Here is a 17,386-nt window from a genome sequence, read left to right as displayed (position 1 = left end):
GACCAAGCATTAGGCAATTTCTGCAAAATCTGGTTGAAGTTTTATCAGTATTTTCACAGAAACGATCACAGGGTTCATTTTGGTTTTTTGTTGGAAACATTATTACTTTTATTCCTCAACTGACCTCCACATTGGTTCCTCTGTGACGTTTTCATCATTCATTACCCTAATATAGAAACTGGACTGTTTCTCTTTTAGACTGAAATATCAAAAGGTACTGATTCAAGCAAGTACCATGCTTTCTAGAAGTCTGCAACATACCTACACTCTGGTGATTTTAAGACCTTATTAAACACAATCAATAAAAATGCAATAGCAGCTTGGCAACAGAAATCATTATAAAGATTAGCATTTCATTGTGTACACAGGTATCCCAAGAGCTGATCCTTATCTCATCTTGATTCATAAAAGTTTATACTGGCTCAGTGTACATTAGCTAGAGTGTTTTCTGGAGAAGTATCATTGCTAACAACCAAAATGCTGGTGCTAGGGCAGCAAGAAACACTGCTTTATGAAATGGCTCATATGGGTATAAATATGCTTATGTGCTTGACCGGTGATGGCGTGGTCTTTGTCAGTATACCACTGTGGGAAAGAAAAATACAGAGAATGTTAGTTCTAGCTACATCTAAATCAAACATGACAGACACAAAACCACGTGCGGCCATTTAAAATTATCCCAGCATGAGGCTAATTCAGGGTGGAGGCAAAGACATAATGGTGGTAGCAAGGTGCTATGATACTTTTGTCCCTGCTTTGTGTGTGGAATATACCATCTATTCATGCTAAAAGTACAAGTACAATACACAGCCTGTCCACATGGAGGGTGGATGCAGCTCCTTAGTTTAGGGTGGTGCCTGATCTCTGCACCCTCTAAGCCCTGCAAGTTTGGCTGAGGACAACCATGCACTGGTGCACTTGGCTTCCTTCTGTACTTCATCCCTTTCAGCACTGCTCCCCAAGGGCTGGGAGAAGGCAGAAAAGGAAGAGCTTGCACCTTAGTTCAAGAGTTTCCATGTACAGCATAAGAAGGGGCAAATAACTACTTGTCTTACAAGTTCAATAGAGAAACACCAAATGTGATGGACAGGTTATCTTGGACTTAGCTGAAGTTATATCCTATCCGTAAGATATTATTCATTGGACTTTCAGTGTATACAAAGATTGGGATTGGCTTGGCTGTTTGTCTGAGAACACAAAAAAATTAACAAAATGAAAGATTAGGTAAACAGGGTCAAATACAAGAAGGAGTTGCTTTACATTTTTTCTTATACAGAAGACACATGGGTGTGTTAACGTTAAAATTTCAGCTACTGAACATGAAATGCCAGTATGTGAACTTTCATTTAAGATGGCAATGGATTTATGCCTAACAACAGGGAGCTTTTGCTATTATTCTCATAATACAAACTCATTTGTATGATGATAAACCAAAACAGAACCATACCATTGCCTGAAAATCCACTTCAGCATCAACAAGAGCTTTGGAAATCTGTGCTGCTTGCTGAAAGTGAACATTATCTGAAAAGTGGAAGAAAAAAGAAAAAGGTAAACAAAAAATTGCTTCCATACCACTCTGGGGGAAAAGCAAAGCAATGAATACAGTCAACTCCTCAGCACTGCTGACTGAAACACAAATTAGTTGCAGAAAGCAGTATTATTTTATTGACGTAAATGTAACAGCCTTGCCCCTTCATGCTTTTGTTTTGTCAGTAGTAGAATTGCGAACCTGTCTGTAATACTAAAATGTCTAATTAACTGCAACTCACCATCTGCCGTTCCATGAATAAGGAGATATTCAACTTCCTTGAATTTTTCAGCTCTGGCCATTACTGTTGAACTCTGAAATTAAAGGAAAAAAAAAAAGAAAAAGAAAAAAGGTGCTATTTATTAGAAGATGATTTGCTACCAACTGACTTTGATTCCTGTTGACACAGTCTGGGGTCCTTCAGATAAAAACAACCCCTGCTCCCCCCTCACACGCCTAAGTAGCATGTTCACATACCCAACAGCACTGTGCTCGCACTCAAACCATTCTGCACCGGTCTGCAATTATTACCAAGGGTTATGTCTGCAAAGTAACAGGCAATTCCAGAGGGGAAGAGTTTTGCGAGTGGGATACGCATTTAATGCATTGCTAACATGTTGTTAGCCTGCAGCACACCACTTGCCATAGGTTTCCTGTGCAACTGCAGGCAAGTTAAAAAATGTTGCCATGGCAACAGTGCACTCTATGATAGCGAGGAGTAGATCTTGCAGAGACCACACGCGTTATCTTCTCCACCAAAATGTACACTAGTTTACCTGCAGGTAAGTCAACAGAGCTAATATTTCATCAGTCCCAACTAAAAATGGCTGACAAGAAGTTTAACACAATGCTCTTCTCCAAATATGATAGAGAAATGCCTGAAGGAAAGAAATACTAGACCAAATCTATAAACAGAAATCAAGCTACATTTGTGGAATTGAAACACAATATAGTGATTAAAAAAATAAAAAAAAATCAGCAACCAAGATTAATCAAGAAACTTAAAAATACAGTAACAACATATTCCCTAGAACATACTAGCCACCTGACTTGCTAGTGTGACTAGGTACTAAAGAATGAGGAAAGTAAGGATTGCAGGTAAGATCTTTAATTTGGGCAAGGAAAGGGAATAGGATAGTGCTCTGCCATGAGAGTGGGAAGAAGAAAAGGGACAAGAGACAAGCCCTTTCAGGCTTGATAAGGCAATGAGCATAATGAGGCAAATATACATTGAATTAAGTTTCCTTCTATGAGCAACATTATAGGGGTTCTCTGCTGAAAATAATGCGGAAGTTTTTTCTATATTGCAGCAACTTAAGAGCTACCATGACAAAGAAAAAAATAGTAAAAATTAGAAAAAAAATGTGGTGTTTTGTTTTGTTTTTTTTTCCTTCCCTACCTTGTACTAAGGCTGTATCCTTAGACAGGGATTTGCATATAGTACCCCCAAAAAGTCAAATACATTATATTACTAAGACACAGAATTGTTCTAATTTCCTTACGCGTTGTACACTCATGAATCTTTAAAGCAACCATAAATATTAAATTCCTTTTGTCATGGCAGAATAGCATACCACAACCCTCTTGTAAGTGAAATGAGTTCTTTGCAGTTATTCAACCAAATTTAAAAAACAAGTTCAGCAGAGAGAAAAAACCACCCTCCAATCCATGACACTGCAATTGCCATCTATTGATAGTGAAAGGTTGCAGAGCACCAGAAATCCCATCTAATATATGGAAATCCATACATGCTATCCATTGAAACAAGTTGGTATCACACAGTGAGAACAGATAGTTATGAGAGTGCCAAAATCTGGAGGGAGCACTTTGATTCAGTGAGGAGCACTGGTACAGCAGCTGACCAAAAGAACGATTCAGAAAGTAATAGCCCAGCGATATAAAAAAAACCAAACAAAAAACCCCCCCAAACCCCCAAAAAGCCCCGAAACCAACCCCACAAAAACCAACCAGTGTCCTTTGAGTGAATCATTTTCCACATGTGCAGAGGGAAACTTGATAGATTGCCTTTATAAGCTTTCTTCCAGCAAATCAGTGCTGGTTTAAGGGACAGCAAACCTTCTGCAAGTGGAACCCTGACTTGAGCTATGCTTCCGAGAACTCAACTTTCCAAAAGCACTTTTAGAAAAAGGATGTCACTATTTTCCGCCTCCAAGCATTAAACAAAATAAAGCTATTTGTAAAATACTTCTGAAAGAAGGAGCACACAAAGGAGATACTTTCTCAGGTTTTTTTATCACTTGCAACCTGTACCCATACTCAACATGAAGAGTCCCTTCCCTAAAACATGCTTTAAGGACACTACTTCTGGCAAAAAAGAAGGTTGCAAGATAGGGAGCAATCTCAAGTTAGGCGCAGTTACAGCACAAAGCAACAGCTACATCAGCTGAACAAACCTCACATGGACAGCAAATAAATACAACTGAATTCACCCCTTCTGTTTCATAGTCAACACTGCTGGGACAAAGGCTCTGAAAAGGTAACGTACAAGTACTGAGAATTGGGCCCTGCTGAGTGTAACTGGCTTTTCTAAAAATCACACGGCAGTCAACATTTTACCAGCACTCCACAAACAAGTTAAGGTTTGGCTGAAACTGAAGGTCTCTCTCCCTTTAGCATATTCTCAGATAATAGAACAAATGTCAAATCAGTACAAGATGGCATATTTACAAAATTGTACCCTGTTTTGCATAACCTAATGATGCAGCAGTTCTTAAGGACTGAACATTTCAAATCTGCTAGAAAAAGATTGCCAAATCTATGACTGTTTCAAACACTTGCCAAAAGCATATCAAATTCAGAGTGAACTGCAAAATAATCTTCTCACAAGTTGAACAGTCTCTTCGGTATGCTTTACATGGCTACTGTATCTGACCTCTAGCGCTCTGCCCTGATTTAGTCTCAAGTTTTTTTACATCAGGGACATTGCTTCCCCAGCAGACAGCTTCTCTGCCATTCAGCCTAGGATCCCTACACAATTATATTGGGAGTTCCACCCATGCTTGCTCCTTTCTTTTACAAAGCTCTAATTTTTCATAATTCACAACTACCTTAAAAGGCACTGATCAGACCCAATTAGCCTACTCAGAGGAGTGTGAGTCATCCCTCAGACCTGACAGAGCGTTTAACATCTTGGATTCTCTTCCTTCAATAACTGTGAAACCTCATGTCACAGTAATGCAAAGGTAAGGTGTACCCCTCTTACCGCAACTAGTTTCTTGAGACTATACATTCACAGTCATTAATAATACTCTGCGCATTAGGAAGGTACCTAGCAGCATGTATATCTTCTCTAAGCATGTATGTACACAGTCTCATCTCTTTTAAATTAGGGCACACAGTACAGAGTTTATGCAACCTTTCACTTTTCAAGCCAGCTTTAGAGCGGATGCAGTAGGATAGAGAATATACGATGCAGCACGCAAACCTGACAGTACAAAGTTAACAGTTAAAAAATGCTTTAACAGCTTCAGCTAGGAAAGCTTTCGGTACATGTTTTGCATCTACTTGCTAAAAAACATTCAGTTCAGAAAACAGCTCTCATCAGCAACAAGGGGCCAGGAGGCTGGCTATTGGGACTGGGACATTGAACAAAGGGGCTGTAAGCCAGAACGTGCTGGGCTGAAGTCAGCAAGGGACTTCAGCAACAACAAAATCCCACAACACTTCCATTGGTGCTACATGAAAGGCAACAAACTCACTTCTCAAGCTACCCCACCCCTCCAGGTTTATATGGAAAAGTAAATTCCAAGTAATGCATTATTTGGGGCTTTTAACAACAAATGAGGACTTAAGTTGCATTTTCCTATCTCTAGAAGCGCAGTGAAGTGTGACAATCTGATCTGTGCCATTACCCCTCCTCCATCCAGCCACCATTCTCCCCAATTAGTCCTCTGAGTAACACATTTGAAACCTTTAGCTCTTTGGTACTGGCAGTTTCAACGTGGCCACTGCCAGCAATGGATACTATGCCAAGAAAATCCGACTCCTGGCTTGAAAGGATTAAACAGTCCTCTGTTGCCATCTGTGCCGTGAAGCTGGTGAATGACTTTGTGCACCCAGAGCGTTAACGTTCGTTCTGCACGACGACAGTAACTTCTATTTACACTGCTACCTCGCAGACCTCCTACTGTTCCCACTGCCTTAAAGAAACACATTTGAAAAAAAGGCAGGCAGGCGGCTGCAGGCTGCTGGTCAGTCCCCAGTGGACCTGAGCACTCGCTGGTTAGAAGAGGCAGACACAGTACCAAGCCTTCCAGCAGTCACTGCCATTGTCCTCAATTTTGACCAGAACCTCTGATATAGCAGCTGGCAAAACTAGATTATTGTACTGACATGTCAAAACAGATGTTTCAGTCCCATATATGTATGTATTTATATGTTTTACCATACTTTTAAATCCATGCAACACCCTCCCTCTTCCCCCCCCGATGTTTTTTTTTAACACATCAAGACACACAATCAGTGCTAAACTGTCTTCTAGCCTATTTACCAACTCAAACACGGAGAATGCCCCATCTCCTTGCATCTAACGCCCATGTTTGGTTCCAGCATTGCCATGGCTGAACACCTCTGTGAAACATCCCAATAACCAGAGCACAAAGTACCCCTCAGATCCCTCACGATTCTCCAAAAGCTGCTCTATTTCCACCTAGATCTGAAATTTAACAAAACCTTACAGAAGGCTTGGGCTGCTCTGCCCTACGCCCAGCTACCTGTGACTTCAAAAAGCCCTTGAGGCAACAAAAAGCAGCTGGCACAAGGAAGAGCAAGTCAAACACTTCATCATGCCCTAATGAGGAAAATCTATCTACAGGTATTTTGCTCCCATTAGAACACCTGGAAATTCCCTCACTTCTGGGAAAACATTAGTCATTTTAGACCAAACCTTGGACACCCGGTGTCTCAGTTGGTCTGCAGTTTGTTTGATAGGATCACAGTATAGACAGACTTGCCTACCTGTCAAAGTTTCCTAATATTTAGGGGATTTTGCTTTCCCTGAAAAAATCTTGCAGATTCCTAAAGCAAGGAAGTTTACACAATACCCATTTTTTAAAAATTACATTTCAGAAAGAACTGGAGTACATTTGTTTTGGTGGAAATGTTGTTTAAGATAAAGCATAGTTTGCCCACGAGCATATTAAATTTTAAAAACAAATTTGTTTCTTGGTGATTAAAATAAAACAGTTTTTACAGCTTGTTTTACAGTCTGCAAAGTAGCCAAATGGAACTGAATGTAAAAAAATAAAACCCGAAACCAACACACCAAACAAACAACAGAAAACCCACACCATACAGCAAGAAGTAACTGCCTCATGCAAATCCAAATGCATGAGACTACAGCCTCTAAAAACACAATGCAACAGTTATAGCTGGAAAGAAGAAATAAACTTATTTTTTCCCATAGGGAAGGAAGTAGACTGTATAAAGAAAAATGGAGTGGCTTAGAAAAGAAACAACACACTTCAAAAAATGAAATAAAGTGATTTCTTTCTTACATTATAGTTCTTCAGATTATCACTTGCTATAGGAAGGCCCATGTATCGCTCCGTGTATATTGAATCTGTAATTAAAAAAAAAAAAAACCAGAATCTGCTACTTAATTTTCAGTCTGTCTGTCTATCCGAAATTTTACCCACTGATACAAACAATAAGAATGCATACTGGAAATTAAAAAAAAAAAAAATAAAAAAAAAATCAGGTTTTCCACAATGAGGCGTGTAGGTAACCATCATTATTCAGAATATTTAATCTTCTTGTTGCCATGGACACCTGAATGCTGAATATTAATAAAGTACTTTGTGTCAATGTTACCTTATTGTTATTCTTTCAGTAATCCTAAGAAAATTACAGAATATCTTGCAGTAAATGACTAGCATTTGAAAAAGTCTTAGATATTTTATCGAAATGTTTACTACTAAAAATCTATAAAATGAAAATGTAGCAGTAGCTTAGGATTCCGCTTGGCTCGATGTTATATATAGTAAAAATCAAGTATCTCTGATTTTCCACAGATTTTTCAGCATGATATCATATTAACATTTTTGCAGATTTGTTGCTTTATTTTAAGCCATACAAATCAACATTCTGTTACCATATTCTAATGTCCATTTGACTCCTCATCAGTACTGTTGCACTGGGGTTTTTTGATGGTGAATATGCATGCTTCCATAATCCTTTCCTTTATCTAACCAACTAAAAGTGGAATTTTAGAGATCTTGATCTTCATAAAAAAAAAAAAATTTCCTGCCTTACTGTAATATTCATGTCCCAGACATCATGAAAACATTCCTACGTCCTCAACAGACTACTGCTAATACCTGGCAGTATGATTTGATCTGTTGAATTAGCCAGAGCACATAATATGCTATTATACAGCCTCTGTGCTAGTTGCAGAGTGATAAATTATACCTTAATTTAGCAGAGGTTTGCCAGGAAAAGCTTACCCTTGAATGTTTTTGGACAAATCAAAACCAGAAAAATGTCAAAATGTGGTCGCACTGTACCAGCACATATTATATTTTTAACTGTATATAATTTTTTTAATCTGGGAGGAGGGCCCCTGTAACTGTATTTGTAGCCCCATGCAACTACAACGTCACACAGTATAAGCTTGAAGCACGTACAGACTTGTCCACTTGTTCAGGTTTTCCTCACATCAAGCTATTCTTAAGATTAATTAATTTATAAAATCCAAATTTTATGCTCTAAAAGGCAAAAAAAAAAAAGCGGCAATTCAAATCCTATTCTGTTACTTTGAGAGAGTAAATTACAATGCAAGTTCTATGTTAAGTCTCACAGTTCACTGTTATAAGAGAAGTGGCATTTTCGAGAAGCAAAGTCTAATAGTGATGGTTTTCTGACACAAGGTACTGGTCTCAGAACATGTGGCAGCTTTGGAAAGCAAACACAGACACATTACAGTAATACTACAAATATAACAAATAATCTAGCCTTCATTAAAGGTTAAAGAGATTACCTGGAATTGCGGATCTGACTTTTTAAAATGGAAAGTAAGATTTAGGGAATTGCTTTAATTCTGAAATGCAGTACCCATGAGTTCATAAAAACAGACCAAGTGGCATTTACATGGCATCTAGTAGATAATCAAAGTTCTGCGCTATGAATCAACACTTTGCAGCATGTGCACTGCAAGACATATGGGAATCCTTGTAACGAGGAAGCCATCACATACCGTAATATTGCCAACGTGACACGGGGGCAACCGCTATTCCACACTTGAACACGCCGCTTCCAGAGCCAAGCACCATGGAGGTCACATATCCCCCATAAGACTGAGAAGAAAACATTGCTGTTATTTTAGTCGGAAAGAAAAGGATGGGGCCCATCTGCTGAACGGTTCATCAGACGTTTATAGGCTCAGCGTTTTTCATATTAATGAACTCCATTCTGAATTTGGGTCAGATCTCACCCAGCCTGCTCAGTCGGGGAAACAGGCATCAAACAGCGCATGGCAGCTGTGGCGCTGATGAATGAGAACTTGCTGGGGAAAAAGGGCGCAAATGCTGCTGAACTGTGACTCAGCTAAGGATGACAGTGTTTGGTAGCACTGTAGGCAGCAGCGAAAGACAGGAAACAAGACACTGCTGAACCGCTGCGTCCCTCCCGGTGCTGGGGGAGTGGGTGGCAGCAGAGCTCGGGCCCACAACGCGCCAATGAGTAGTTGCACCAGGGCATCTGAAAATTTACAACTCCCTCGGAGCAGGCCTACGGCAGCTCACTTGCTAACTCTCCTCCCAAGCGTCGAGAGCAAGACTGTGACGGGAGCGAAGGATCTTCTGCTGAGCCTGTGGGAGGAACTGTGCAGCAACACGCTCCTTGCGGTGCACAGAAAATTCACTTGCAGTCTAGCCTGATACACAGATGAGTAAATATCTGACGCGCTTGAGCATCCAGGCAGCAAGATACCTAAACAATGTCACCGACCGCCCAAATGACTGCCCTCACTATAGTTTGAAGGGGTTATCTCGGAGAATGTGCCCACCCACATTCAAAAAGAAGAGCAATTTTTGGATCTCATTCCTGTCTTGAAACCAGATTACAGGGAAACGGAACTGCATCTTAGTTCAAAGTCCTTAAATGTTTGCTCCAACTTCAATACTTAGGCCCTCCCAATGAGATTAGCAAGTAATGCATGTACTTAGTAATTAAATCCATGTATAAATATGTTGCCTAACTTGGCCACAGTCAAGATATTACTGCTAAACCTACGGCAAACAAAATTAACGTACACAGTGGCAGGCTGACAATCTGAAAACTCAAGAGATATAGAAAATCTGTTTGCCCACAGATTCAGTATCCATGATGCATAACGCCAACCGAGCTCCAAAGATGACTGCTCTTCAGCTGTTCCTCCTGAGGCTCATGAGGAGTTAGATGGGAATGCATTAAGGCCTCCGTTTCTGCAGAAGGAATCTCCCTCCCACTAAAGTTAATACTACTACACTTGACTTTATACAACACAGAGATGTTTACCCCCACAAGAAAAGCTACTAAAGGCACCATCATCATCTTGCCATCAAGCAATTTATTCACTGGTGCCTGTCACTAGCAGTGACCAAATTTCAGCTAGCCATTTAATTCAAGATCCTGCATGCAATCCTGCATATACTTAAACATAGTATGCTTAAACACAGCATGCAAGAATACTCCCTGTGACACCAGAAAAAGCAGTGAAACAGCAGCCTGGGACAGAGAAATGTTCAGAGTTTGAATCAAATAGATATCACTAACAGTACATATGCACTTAGCCTGGCAGCTGAGGGGGTATGTATACGCTATTAAACACTCCCCTCTACAGGGTATGTATATGCTATTAAACACTCCCCTCTACTGTGACAGGTTTCAAAGACACATCAAGTCAGAGAAATCTGGTCTCTGTTTGGAAGTAGTGCTGAAATAAAATATAGTCAAGCACAAAAATATAGCAGATTTAAGTATTTTCAGGCTGCTAGTGAAAACATGACAACTGTGCCATGCAGCTGGTTCACATGTAATTTTACATCTTTTTTTTTAAAAATTAGAGTAATCCAACTAGTATAAAGAGACAGTAGTGAATATATACTTAGAATTTTTATTTTTTTAATATTGGTTCATCTAGTACACAGGAACTTGGCAGTATCCCTTTAAATTGTTTTTAATCCCTCTAACAGTCCTAATCTCTGTTTCAAAGGCTCCTGAATGCTTGCAAAGGGACAACGTATACAGGCACTTGTAAGATGTACTTCGTCAGTTCAGTTATTAGACTGTGCCATGACTCTAGAGGTGCCTCTACTAAGTACTCCAGCACCTCACACACAGCAGCACAACAAACAGTTGTTACAATTAAATAATAAGCCAGTCAAATTTATTTGAGTACTTACCCAACCCCAAATAGCTATTCTGTCCTTATCAACAAAGCCCATTTCAGAAAATGTTCTAAAAGCAAACAGAATAATTAAATGCTTAATGAATTGCAGGTATCTGCCATTATACAGATGTGCTTATTTTCCATCATGTCTGCCTCTTTCTATTGTATAAATAAGCATTTCCCACGTCATCACAGTGGCTGCACATGAAAACATACAATACTTCAGGCACGTGCATCTAAGCAATTCAGGAAAACATCTATGCGTGGGAAAAACCAAAACCTGGACAGTCTGTAAAAGCCTTCAAACCACACTCACTGACATTTGTATTGTATTAGGTTAGATTTCACAACCTGCCTCACCCTTTTTTTGTCCTTTTTCTTTTTTTTTTGTTTTAAAGAAAGAGCAGCAACACTCAAATTGCAGTAGTAAGGGGGCAGGCTGACACCTGTAAATCCAGTCAGAGTTTAAAAAAGAAAGATCCTGAAATGCTATTTCTTTAAACTCCTTAACATTTTAAAATCCCCAACAGCAAACTCTGGAAGATCACTTCTTTGTGATTCTGAGACATTCATGCTGGCACTATTCGGTTTAGTGAGGTTCTACAAGCATAAACCAAGTGACGAACATGAACTATGATGTAAAGGCTGAATAGTTTACACAAATAACTCCATCACAACAGAAATGTGCAAAAAGCTTGGAGCGAACCTTCCAGCTCCAAGTTCCTTGGTAGTACGCTCTTGTACTAATGCGACACTTATCATCTCTATAAAACCAGAGATATAGTAAACTTGTATTACAGCATTAACGCTTCTCTCTTTTTAAGTGTAAAATGATGGTTGGCCTGTAAATGACACATGTCAGCATACAAAATTCATGTAGAATTCAGTTATGTTTTTGCCAGTAATTTCAAGATGACCATTCAAAACCTTCACCTTTTTCCCCCCCCTACACAATAAGCACAGAAAAGAAGGAGCAGGTTGTTGACCATTTCACTGTAGCTCACCTGGCTGCTGCTATCTGATCTTCCACTTCATATGTTCCCAGCCTTCGGTTTATTGCATGCAGAATTTCATCCCCTTGGTATCCACTTCCTCTGCCATCAAAGCTGGCCACAATGATCTGCTCCGTGCTTGCAAGGTAAGTAGCCCAGCTGATCTGAAAAGAATAATCTACTTTCTGACTACAGGGTCCTGCATACCTGGGTGAAAAGAGCCACAGATTTCAGGCATTTACTCTCCGCCTAGTCTCACATCAAGAATTTGAAATACAATTATTGCTGACAATTTTCAGCCACTGAAGAAGGGTAAACTTTTAAATTAAACTGAGCAAAGAAGAAAAGCATCACCAACTGACTCCAAACTGCTGCTTTGCCTCGACACTAAAAGCGATATGCTTTTTTAAAACATCAACTGTTAATCAAGAAAGCAGACTAGATTTTATTTGTTTTATTGCTTTCTGCCCTAACAAGAAACTTCCATTATCTTGACTTTAAGCAGCTTAACAGAAATCCAAACAAAATTCTGTTTTGTGCTGGCATATCTAGTCATGAGAGTTTCAAAGCAATGCTCTTTAACCATTTCCGTTCCATTTACCCATAATTTATTTGGTTAAAGTCTGAAATCAACATATAGCCTTCATTTGGGAAAACAAAAAAGATCTTTTCCTGCATTTTTAGTGTCTCATCAGTGTTCCCTACAGTCTAAACTATTTCTTATACAGGCTGAGAAAAAGGAAACAAAACTGAAATTATAACTTTTCATTTTAAAATATTCGAAAGCACTTGAGCACTACGAAATCACACTCCGTGAGTGCCTGGATGGTAAAATTCTGTTTGCAGTGCATTTCTCTAGACACCGTTCAACAGAGTAAGAAATGGAAGAGTGGCTCTTATGGCTCTATTACCCATTTTTCCCAGTTTTAAAAGCAAAGAAAAAACTATTAGGAAATTCTGATACCAAGATCACCATGAAGCAGAGGTGATCCTGACAAAGGCCCAGGTTAAGTCAATAAAAATAGAATCAAAACCAAAATAAGTCTTAAGAAGCAAAAAGCACTGACTGCTCATTAAAACGATCAATAGGTATATTAAAAAGTATTATAGTGCTACCAAAACATGTATATAAAGATGTATCTAACAATTAACAGCTAACTTCCTTGTGGATTCAGCTTTTCATAAAAAAAGGAAAAGATTAACATTTCTATTTTAATGAATAGCTAAATTTCACTAATTTCCAGTTAGAAGAAAACATACCAGCATGACCAGAAGTTCCTGAGGAAGAATGGACCAAACAGCACGTGCTCATGGTCTTGAAATTATGAAAAAACAGCAAATGCAATCCTGACCACAGGGTGCAGTTTGCCAGTACCAGTTGACAGTCAAGTATCACAGAGAAAATGCAATATCACACTCACTGCTTCAGCTTTAGGACACACAGCTTATTCAAGGTTTCATTCTGGAATATAATTTCATTGAATATTATTCCTAATGAACTCTTAGAAGAGCAGAGAAGGAGCTAAGCTAACGCTAACATCCTGGCTTTTAAGTCAGAATGTATCTGCCTCACTGCCACCAGCAAAATATGTGCTTGTCAAGCATTACATCATCTTATGGTACAGGACTACCACAAAATTGGGACAAACCTCATTTTTTCCATTCCCTCTTAAAACTACTTCAAGAAGTAATCAGAAAACATGCCAATTTTGTGTTTCCTGATCTTATTAAGAGCATTTGAAGTAGATGAAAGTGATTATTAACACAACATTGCCATGTAACTTGAAGACTTACACATCAAGCAGCAGAGGGTACTTCTTTGATGAATCGAAATGGGGAGGCAGTATCATTTGATACCACAGGTCTAAAAGTGAAAAGAGTTTGACCTAGGTCAGTTCTCCAGTGAAGTAATTTGACATGCATTGCAATTCATACAAAAGCACATTTGAGTCACCCCCTAAAAATTAAAAAGCAGTTTCATCTGAACTGTCCTAATATATACATGTAAAAGTTCCTAGCTAATTTTTTTTTTTTTTTAATGTTTTACAGCTAAGTTAACAGAAAGTCTGGAACTGAAATGTCTACAATAATAATAATAAAATTTGGGGATTCAACATGCTGTCTCGTAACATTTGTAACATTATTCTACATTATAAGCTTACATGTAAAACTTGGTAAGCCTCTACAGTGGTAAATCTGTCACTAGTTCAAAAATGTTTCTCTACGCAAATTTCTCTCCCAGGACTTAAAAGAAATTTTAAATATTTTGAACCTGCTACATAGGCTTTGCATGACATTTTGTAAAGCATCACAGAAACATATCCAAATATCTATTATTTCTCAAGCAACATTGGTTCCAGTTCCATCCATGTTACTATTTCCACCCAAGTTGGCTGAGAGTTAGCTGAACATTTTAAATGCACACCATGTAAGTTCTGCAAACCAATTGGCTCGATTGTTCACTCATGAATTTTAAAAGAGCTGATGATACAAAGAAAGCATGAAGCAATGCTGATTGACTGCACTGCAGTAATAGCCAGAGTGCAAGCCTTACAGAAATTTGTCCAGATATGAATATGCAAGACATTAAAACACTGAAAAAGTAACAATCTAAACTGAACACATGAAAATACTGATTTTAATTTTTGGCATTCTCTATAGTCATGGGAGTGGATTTCTTCTTTGGTAACATACATGGACTTGTGAGCAGACTTGGAACTTGAAGTAAGACTACATAAATAGGTTTATTTCTCCTACTGGTGACATTAAAAATAGAGTCCCCTTACCCAAAAGCTTTTACCCTGAAGAGATGAAGTAGTAAGAACAAAGAGGAATAAAAAGATGAATATACAACTGATAGCATGAAGAACATCTTTAAACCTCCATCTTGCCTGCAAGATTTCATCTTTAGCCCTAGTAAAAACGTGACAGAAATAAAAGACAGAAAACACAAAGATAAAGAGAGTTATTATATAAATAAGGTAGCAGTGGAAGGAGGGAGGCATCAAAAAGAACAGTTAATGACTAGCAGAACTCAATACAGTTTGTAAAATATAATGCCATTAAGAATATTAATTCATTTTATCAAGAGGAAGTTTGTCATGAAGAGAAAAGCTAGTAGCAAAGGCTGGAACAAGAACAGTTTAGACAGGTACCAGGCCTCCCACTGCTGGTCCATCTGATGTTCCCCATCCCAGGAGCACACCAAGAAAGCTTCTGTACCCCGACGTGCAAATTCAGAGGAGCACCACCAGCAAAGCATTAGCAGTTCAATTTCTAGCATTTTGTTCTCGTCTGTGTTCAGAGGTTTATGTAGTCTTGGAGTGTGAATGTGCTTTTAAGAACATGACTATTCCATCCAAATATTCCCCTACACAAAGTCAAAGGCGATCTTGTTGAAATGTAGCCTAAATGATTTTGCAAGCTTTTCCATTTAGATCCTATGTCTGTTTTTTTATAATAACTGAACTTCTCCTGCACTGTCCCAACCTACTAACACAAACCAAAGGGACTTGGTACCTGTAAATTAAGACCTACTTGAATTTAATTTAAATTCAACAGTGCTTACAAGCTTTGCGCCCCACCTTCCATTCCTCTTACTTATTTATTTAATGTGGTAGGGACTTTGGTTTTTCAGGTAATTATCAAGGAAAAAATGAACCACTTCATCATGAAAACATCAAGATATCACACTAGGGAAAAAACATGTTTTAGATAAGAATATTTTGGGATTTCACAAAAAAACAGAATGCAAAAATAAAAATTCTTGTCTTGCCTCTGAGTGCTGAATAACTGCAATAATCCCCAATACACCCATCTTTTCTGTCATGCTTTTCAGCAGAAGACCTTGAAGCACTTGGTGGAAGGGGGAGAGAAAGGTAAAACATGTTTTTGAACTTACTGTATCCACCTACTCTAATGGAGCCAACTTTTTTTGAAGGCATCTGAATATCTTTCAGTGAATTTTCCAGTTGAGTGTTATTTTCCAAGTATCTGAGGACTAAATAACAGAGTTAGTAAGAGTCAAAGAATAAATATATTATTTTCAAATGCATTGCTCTTTAATTATGAACCACTTTAAAAATTCAATCTGAGATGATGACAACCTACACTGCAGTCTTAGTTTACTGCACTTTTTGTTTTTCCTCTCAGATTCAATGTTTACAATATAGTTTTCCTTCAGTAATTTAAGTAACCAGAAAGCTGGTTTCCCCGTTTTTCATCTCAACACAATTTCAGAAAAACTGAACAATTACCCAGTCAGTCAGTCATACATTACTCACTGTTTCCTAGCACAATGTAAAATAGTATTACATAAACTATGAATAAACGTATGCCAAGCTATATAATTTATTCTTCTGGTTAACTATACTAGAGTAATTATCTGAAATTAAATTTACCCTTTATAACTGACATTTAAATTAGTATACTAAGCAATGAGAACAAAATTAAAATAAATTTACAGTGCAATTTTCTGGCTCAATGCAAATTATATTTTGAGACAACCCCATACCTTGATCATCACTGCTTCTGTGTAGAGTAGATATGGGCAGGCCAGGACCTGTTGATAGAGCACAAACCTTCATGTTTGCATGCTGTCTCAAAACACAGCCCCCGTAAAGTAACTGGAAGTGGGTGAATCATAAAAGCTCAGAACTTGTTTCCCTCCAGTCTGCACAAGCTGGATTTTAAGTTAGCAGGTCCCAGACTCAAGCCACAGGATCCCGTAAAATACTCAAGACTATCTCGCAGGCAAACCACATGATTGTGAGGTACTGAAGAATTAAACTTACACTCTTTAGCAAAGTCTACCCATCAGTTGTGGACCATGGTTTGGAAATCAGTAAGCCTTGTCAGAGACCACAGCAGTCTTCTTCAAACAGCCATTTTTACAACCTGACAGAACTATTCCCTCTCTGCTGTCTGTCTGTCCTTCTAGCCCATAGATCAAGGAAGATCTTGGCATCTTAAAAAACAACATACCTTTCAATCTAAGGGAAATTTTAGAGCAGAATTTATTTTTCCCACCCTTTGATTAATTTATCCCTTGTACTGTCTAGCACAAGCACATAGAGGTCAGAGACAGACTAGAGTCCTGCTGCTTAACTTATGATTATGTTCATTAGATTTTTAACAGCACTATCTATCTTAATTTTATTCCCACACATAGAGCACTTCTCTTTACCCAGCCTGTTGCCTGCCTTGCTCCCAGAGCCTCCAAATTCCTTCTCCAGAGCTCCCCATTCAGCTCTTGAGGAGATGCCCAACAGACAGGAGTGTTTTGCACCTCTTTCGCGTTCACTAATAGACAGAACTATCAAATTTTATCCTTGTAATTTTTGTCAAGGTGCTTTTGAGCCTAGGGCAGAATATGTTTTTCCACTGCCAATGCATTTATCCAACAATATCAACACATATCATTGTTACGCAGTGCATATCAAGATCTTGATGAGGCGAACTTCCCCACCCAACTAATCA

At 38.6% G+C, this 17,386-nt stretch overlaps 1 protein-coding gene across 1 annotated transcript in view; it reads right to left on the bottom strand.

Annotated features, from left to right (window-relative positions):
* Window positions 1-237: 237 nt before the first annotated feature.
* DPP4 (dipeptidyl-peptidase 4) overlaps window positions 238-17,386 on the bottom strand; it is a 42,525-nt gene continuing 25,376 nt past the window's right edge. The window contains 10 exon segments of the mRNA XM_010569541.1: window positions 238-585; window positions 1,448-1,521; window positions 1,770-1,842; window positions 7,045-7,109; window positions 8,742-8,841; window positions 10,930-10,984; window positions 11,921-12,115; window positions 13,703-13,772; window positions 15,810-15,908; window positions 16,422-16,469. Of these exon segments, the coding sequence (XP_010567843.1) occupies window positions 487-585; window positions 1,448-1,521; window positions 1,770-1,842; window positions 7,045-7,109; window positions 8,742-8,841; window positions 10,930-10,984; window positions 11,921-12,115; window positions 13,703-13,772; window positions 15,810-15,908; window positions 16,422-16,469 (878 nt within the window). The 3' untranslated portion in view covers window positions 238-486.

Source organism: Haliaeetus leucocephalus, unplaced genomic scaffold (assembly GCF_000737465.1).
Source record: "Haliaeetus leucocephalus isolate CR32 unplaced genomic scaffold, Haliaeetus_leucocephalus-4.0 Scaffold1, whole genome shotgun sequence".
Taxonomy (NCBI): Eukaryota; Metazoa; Chordata; class Aves; order Accipitriformes; family Accipitridae; genus Haliaeetus; species Haliaeetus leucocephalus.
This window is presented reverse-complemented; position numbering and strand designations above follow the sequence as displayed.